The sequence below is a fragment of the Solanum tuberosum genome, unplaced genomic scaffold (assembly GCF_000226075.1).
Source record: "Solanum tuberosum cultivar DM 1-3 516 R44 unplaced genomic scaffold, SolTub_3.0 scf00403, whole genome shotgun sequence".
Classification (NCBI taxonomy): Eukaryota; Viridiplantae; Streptophyta; class Magnoliopsida; order Solanales; family Solanaceae; genus Solanum; species Solanum tuberosum.
In genome coordinates, this window is record NW_006239321.1 from 173,594 (window position 1) to 181,130 (window position 7,537).

Here is a 7,537-nt window from a genome sequence, read left to right on the forward strand (position 1 = left end):
TCCTCTTGGACTTTCACTTTTGTTATTTGCAAGTATATTCGAACTTTTTTTTCCAGCTAGCCGACAAATAATCTACCTATTCGCTCCATAAAAAGATGAAGATAAGAAGAATGGAAACAATTCAACAAATAATACTACACATTTGAAGAAGAATAAGATCAATTAATTTTTTAATGAACTTTATTTATGTATATATAGAGAATAGAGATAATGGGTAGAATAGTTTTAGGTAACCATTTTAAATTCAAATTCAAAAAGTAACTATTTTGCCATTTAAAAAAAAATAGTTACGTGAGTTGGTTACTTATTTTGAAAAAAACACATTTAAAATAATTTTTTTATTTTTAAAAACTAAAGCATATCTTCATTTAACAGATATTTTTAATGTGCGGGTAGTTTTGCTATTTATTTATTTAAAATGATTGATGCACGTTTTTTATTTTATTTTTCTTTGTTTCATTTTCTATTACAATAACCTATTTTTAACATTTTTTACTTTTTTGTCCGTTGGTATTTTTTTTTAATTTTTTGTATTTTAAATAGTTTGTTTAAAATTTATTTATTTATATTTTTTTTGTGGTGTTGACATGTGTCATTTTAATTCTAATTATTGACATATTTATTTATTTAATTATTGATTATTAATTATTTAAAATAATGAAAAATTATGGTATTGACATGTGTGCCCACAAGCAACAGAGCATGAATCACGATATGTTTCCCCATATATGTTTCTTTATATTAAACTCAATATTATATTCTGCGCGCCCATGCTAATCATTTAATGAACAAAATTGATCTACATTTTAAAATTAATTAATTTAGGCAAGTTGATCTAGATTCCATCCTGTCTATCTTTTAAGTATTTTGAATTGTTAATTATTGTGACTTATAATATTTTTTTATGTGATTTTCATATATAAATAATATTTCAATATTCTCGGAATCTAAATAATGTCACATATGACATATATAAGTTGACCCTAGGATTAGACTATTTATATCAATTAAGATTATATTACGACTAGAATTAGATTATAATTAGAATTATAGTACAATTAGGATTAGATTATTTATAATTACATTATTATTAATATAGTAGTAATATGTATTGTAGTAGGACTCTAAGTATAATTAACTTAAGACTCTACAATTCTCTCCCTATATAAGCAGTGTACCTAACAATTTTAATTAACAATGCAATTCTTAATTTCTCTTTATTTTGAGATTTCTACATAGCCCTCCGCCCCTCTCCTCCACCCTCCCCTCCAAACTCTACAATATTTTCTTTATTGTCATCACAATTACCCAAATTTTGTGAAATGTAAAATTAATTTATTTCTAGATTCAATCAAGCAACAGAGCATGAATCACGATATGTTTCCCCATATATGTTTCTTTATATTAAACTCAATATTTTATTCTGCGCGCCAATGCTAATCATTTAATGAACAAAATTGATCTACATTTTAAAATTAATTAATTTAGGCAAGTTGATCTAGATTTCAATCCGTCTTTCTTTTAAATATTTTGAATTGTTAATTATTGTGACTTATAATATTTTTTTATGTGATTTTCATATATAAATAATATTTCAATACTCTCGGAATCTAAATAATGTCACATATGACATATATAAGTTGACCCTAGGATTAGACTATTTATACCAATTAAGATTATATTACGACTAGGATTAAATTACAATTAGGATTAGATTATTTATAATTACATTATTATTATTATAGTAGTAATATGTACTGTAGTAGAACTCTAAGTATAGTTAACTTAGGACTACAATTTTCTCCCTATATAAGCAGTATGTTAACAATTTTAATTATCAATACAATCCTTAATTTCTCCATACTTTACGTGAGATTTCTACATAGCCCCCCGCCCTCCCCTCCACCCTCTCTTTCATTCTATATATGTCGTGTTCCATAAGAAAAGAAAAGGAGTAGTTAAGCAAAGAGAGAAAATGAGGAACAAATTATACTTGTTATTAGTTTTGTTGAGTTTAATTAATAGTGTTCATGTTTCATCTCAAGAAAAATATATTAGTTTGGGAGCGCAAGAACATCATGAGCACATAGGCCAAATGGAACATCCATTATCTGGAATTCAAATCCATAATATTGTAGTTGCTCTATCTAAATCTGCATCCATTAAAGTTGATGGACCTACTCTTCTTGGCTCCAAGGTAAAATATATTATATTCATATTCTTCTTTTCTGCGTAGGTGGATTTAGGACGGGTTCTGTGAGTTCAATTGAATGTTATGTTGTTTTTTGCCTCAGAATCTTCTTTTCTTGTTCCTCTTCCTATGTATATTATTGAATTTAATTAAGAGGTTATGTTGTTTTCGCCTCATAGTTTTTTTTTCTTTCTATGTTATGTTGAATTTAAGACGTTTTATGTTATGTTAGAATTAAGACGTGTTCTGTGAGTTCAACTGAATGTGTTGTTTTTGCCTTTGAAATATTTTCTATTATATCCCTATGTATACAACTGGATTAATTTAAGACGGATTTTGACCTTGAAATATAAATATTTGATGGCCGGCAAGTCGTTTTCCCATATATATATATATATATATATATTTAAATCATAGTGTGAAACTTTACTAGATTTTTTTTTTCATAATTAAAGGAATGAAGTAACAATCTTTTATGTTAATAACCATATTATATATTCAGAATTTACTGATTCGATTAATCGGAACGTTCTTCTTTTCTTCGTTGGAATGATATTTTAATGTAAGTTTTTTGATATATGATAGGGTGAAGATTTTGAATGGGTTACAATAAACCTAAGGAATGCAGAGCCCTCACAAGATGACTGGGTTGGAGTTTTTTCTCCTGCAAACTTCAAGTAAATAATCTCTTTTACAATTTTTATAATTTAGTTGACTATACATTATTTATCTATGATTAAACTATAAATATATTTTAGTATATAAATTGTACTATATAACTATAAATAATAACCAAAAGTGAAATTATAATAGAATGATATAATTTCACACTAATCACGTTTATAATATCTGTACCTCACTTAAATGACAAAAAAATACTTTTTTATTCTTTAGTTGGTTTAAAATAAACCCTAAAATACTTTTTAAAAAATTATTAAATATTTAACAAACTTTATCTTTTACTCCGGATATGTTTTGGTTATTGATTTAAATATTTTTTAGTAAATTTATTTTCCTTCAATTTAAAGAAAATAATTTTCCTACTTAAAGCAAACAAAACATTTTGCAAAGCTTCCTTTCAATCTTACCACTTGACTCGTATCCAAGACCCAACTCCTAATCCTACATGAGACCCTGATTCATGACCCCAACCCCAACCCAACTCTTGACCTCAATTCCAATTAAGGACCCAACTCGACTTCCACCAAAGATTAGAGTTGGGTCGGGTTCCGGGTTGAGGATCAAGTTCTGAGGGTAGGTCTAGGTTAGTATTTGGGCCAGGTACCTTGTTGGGGTCGGGGTCATTGTTGAAGTCAAGGTCAGGATAGGGGACTTGAGTCCGGGTTTGATGTTAATTGTCATACTATTTGCTAAAATTATACCTAAATATTTTTGGAATAATATTTTTTTTCTTACTAATCAAATATGAAAATAAGTAATTATCCTTCCGCCACATAAATAGGTAGCATAAATTAATGAGATATTTATTGCTTTGACTCCATATTCTAAATGATGTTGTTTTAAATAGTTTGGTTAATGTAACATTTAATTTGTTGAATTGCAGTGAATCCATTTGTCCTCCACAAACCAGTAAAGAAAAAGAATCTGGAGCTCCATTTATTTGTACTGCCCCCTTAAAGGTATGTCTAACAATTTGTATTTGCAAAATATTAAAATTATGTATATAGTTATTAATTATTATGTGTATTATGGACTTGGTCTATTTGATTTTCTTTGTTCTTATTACAGTTCAAATTTGCAAATTATAGCAATGGCAAGTACACAAAGACTGGGAAAACTTCACTTAAGTTCCAGTTAATTAACCAACGTGGCGATTTCTCATTTGCCTTCTTCTCTGGTGGTTTGGAAAATGTAATCATATTCTGCTTACTATATGATGTTTTATGTGCTTCAGTTATCGCATTATCTGATATGTGTTTGTATTATTTTATAAAGTAGTAACTTTGATGAGACATGAATATGGACTCTTAACAGATTCATGTATTTTACAGCCTAAGTTGATATCCGTCTCAAAATATGTCGCATTTTCCAATCCAAAAGCGCCTCTTTATCCACGTCTTGCTCTCGGGAAGTCATGGGATATAGTAAGTTTTTCTTTTGGTATAGTCATGTTTTATGGGGTAGAAGTACCAATTATATCAAAATTAACAATTATGACTTTCTTCTCGTAGATGACTGTTACTTGGACAAGTGGTTACAACATTGATGAAGCTGTTCCATTTGTCGAATGGGGATGGAAGGGACAAGTACAACAACGCTCCCCAGCAGGGACACTCACATTTCATCGGAACAGCATGTGTGGTATGAGGCAGAGAACTAGGGAACAGAGGTGTATTGATTTTGCATTAATTCATACTGAATAATGTTATGGGCGCGTTTGTAGGATCTCCTGCTAGAACTGTGGGATGGCGTGATCCTGGATTCATACATACAAGTTTCCTCAAGGATTTGTGGCCAAATGTGGAGTAAGTTTTTCTGATGCTACATTTTTGTTACTTTACTTCCACCCGTTGTTTTAGCTCATATTTGTGAACTTTCAGGTACACATACAAGTTGGGTCACTTATTAAGCGATGGTTCAGTTGTTATGAGCAAGCAATATTCATTTAAATCTCCTCCATTTCCAGGACAAGAGTCATTGCAACGAATCGTGATTTTTGGAGACATGGGGAAGGTATATATAATCTACTAGTACTATCTGTTCTTGAAATCGTGATATTTGAAGTCGATTTCTCTTAATTCTGTTTTTTTTGTTGTTGCAGCAAGAACGCGATGGTTCAAATGAATATGCTGATTATCAGCCAGGTTCACTTGTGACAACTGACACCCTTATTAAGGACCTTGATAACATTGACGCGGTTTTCCTTATTGGAGATCTCCCCTATGCAAACGGATATATCTCACAATGGGATCAATTTACTGCGCAAGTAGAGCCAATAACATCGAGAGTACCTTTCATGATTGCAAGGTCTGTTCATAGTACTCAAAAATGCCATTTTTGATTGTATAGATAGACAGTTTGCTTTTGATAATGTATATATTGTTTTTTCGTTTTCGTGGCAGACAGACACAGTTAGTGTTCTTCTAACTCTCCACAATTTGTTCTGCAGTGGTAATCATGAAAGAACTTGGGAGAACAGTGGAGGAATATATAACGGTCTAGACTCGGGTGGAGAATGTGGTGTACCAGCTGAAACATTATACTATGTTCCCGCAGAAAATAGAGCTAAGTTCTGGTATGCAGCTGATTATGGGATGTTCCACTTCTGTATAGCAGACACTGAACATGACTGGAGAGAGGGATCTGAACAATACAAGTTCATCGAGCAATGCTTTGCGTCAGCCAATAGACATAAACAGCCTTGGTTGATTTTCGCTGCTCATCGTGTTCTTGGTTACTCATCTAATGAATGGTATGCTAATGAAGGATCATTTGAAGAGCCCATGGGAAGGGAGCACTTGCAAAAGCTCTGGCAAAAGTATAAGGTTGATATGGCATTCTTCGGGCACGTTCATAACTATGAAAGAGTTTGCCCCATTTACCAGGTATATATATACACATTTTATTTCTATTTCACTTAGATATATATATTTGAAAACCATTCATTTTGTTGTATGAACAGAATCAATGTGTGAACAATGAGACATCACACTACTCTGGCGTAGTGAACGGAACGATTCATGTTGTTGTTGGTGGAGGAGGAAGTCATTTGTCACAATTCACAACTCTTAACACTAAATGGAGTGTGTTCAAAGATTATGACTGGGGATTTGTGAAACTCACAGCATTTGACCAATCTTCCCTTCTGTTTGAGTACAAGAAGAGCAAAGATGGTGAAGTGTATGACTCTTTTACAATCTCAAGAGACTACAAGGATGTTTTAGCTTGTGTCCATGATGGTTGTGAACCAACCACTTTGGCTAATTAAAAAATCAAGTGTATGCAGCAATGAAGAGTGTACTTTCAAGTTCTTAATAATAAGTGGATGTACTAGTAGGTGTTGATTTAAAATAAAGAAATTTGCATGTTGGTTCTAGTCACTGTTTTAGATAGGGTGTAACAAACATGCAAACTTTGTTTGATTTTTTTCTTCTTCATATTCTATCTAGGGAAAAAAGTCTGAAATATATCCGAACGTTGACCGAAATTATTGTTACGATATCGAACTTTGGAAAAGACCTTTTACCCCTGCACTATTTAATAGTGTATTTTAAAGGTATAAATGTACTCACGTGAACATCATAAATATTGCATCATTATAACTAGTAATGTGTCCACGTGGGCACATACCTTTAAAATACACTATTAAATATTGCGGGGTAAAAGATCCTCCATAAAATTTGATATCGTAACAACAATTTCGGCCAAAGTTAAAGTATTTTTCAGATCATTTTCCCTTCTATTTAACTTGTATATATGATAAGATTCCAGAAAGTACATTTACAAACACCTTCATGTTTGATAGAATTAACAAAGAAATGGATTTCAAATATTTGATCACCCAACAAAATACTAAGAGAACCTAATTACTATAGTTTTACCCTTAAGGGGAATTAAGCTATCCCTCTTAAAAAAACAAACTTGCATAGATTTGTATACTTGTAACAATCCTCGGGGTCGTTTTGTGATTTCCACTTCTTTCCCCCATTTGACCCTACCATAGATTTGGTTCGGTGTTTATGACTTGCGGAGTGGGTGGATTGGATGAGGGTGGGGTGGGGGTGGAGGGGAGGGGGGGCGAATCGATTTATGAGGTGATCCAATGAATTTTGGAGAAGTTTTTCAATTTATCAAAGTCAACATTGGGTGTCAGCAAGGTCATGATGGTTTCACTTGGCCTAGTGGAGGCGGGGGAGTTGGTTGTTTCAGTTCCCAAGGTTTTCAAGTGCATTTTGTTGGATTTTAATAAGCTTCTCTTAAGTTTTGAGTTGACCACGGTCAACATATGGTCAAGACAATTCCGACTGGTATTTTGACGATTCCAATAGGTTTGAAATGTGTTTTAGCACAAATTGCATTATTGGTTTATTCTTGTAGGGTTCTGAACGAGTTACAAGGGTCCGCTCTGTGTTTTTGGAGTTGTTGATATGTGGTGCCAGGTATCCTTCTTCGCATTCACGAAGGTTCCTTCGTGTTCGCGATGTAAGGAAATCCCTGGCCTTTCATGAACTATTAATATTATTCTATAAGCATTATGTGCATTTAAAAAAGAATCAAGTCTTTTTATTTGATTGGATTTTTTCACTAGATCATTGTCTTCTATTTATTATTTCTCTAAACACTTTTAATTCAAAAAAAATAATCTAAACCATCAATATCAGAATA

General features: G+C 31.8%; 1 protein-coding gene across 1 annotated transcript; it reads left to right on the plus strand.

Moving 5' to 3' along the window:
* Positions 1-1,892: 1,892 nt before the first annotated feature.
* Positions 1,893-6,248, plus strand: LOC102606267 (probable inactive purple acid phosphatase 27). The gene is made up of 11 exons (XM_006362391.2): positions 1,893-2,197; positions 2,777-2,868; positions 3,756-3,831; positions 3,941-4,063; positions 4,204-4,296; positions 4,384-4,513; positions 4,596-4,677; positions 4,753-4,885; positions 4,974-5,179; positions 5,322-5,757; positions 5,835-6,248. Exons 1-11 carry the CDS (start codon positions 1,976-1,978, stop codon positions 6,138-6,140), a joined length of 1,899 nt encoding a protein of 632 aa, XP_006362453.1. The 5' UTR covers positions 1,893-1,975; the 3' UTR covers positions 6,141-6,248.
* Positions 6,249-7,537: the final 1,289 nt, after the last annotated feature.

Coding starts and splice junctions, on each gene's coding strand:
- LOC102606267 (XM_006362391.2), top strand. CDS start 1,976: ATGAGGAACAAATTATACTTGTTATTAGTTTTGTTGAGTTTAATTAAT. Junction 4,064..4,203: donor TCTCTGGTGGTTTGGAAAAT/GTAATCATATTC, acceptor TGTATTTTACAG/CCTAAGTTGATATCCGTCTC. Junction 4,514..4,595: donor TCATCGGAACAGCATGTGTG/GTATGAGGCAGA, acceptor GCGCGTTTGTAG/GATCTCCTGCTAGAACTGTG.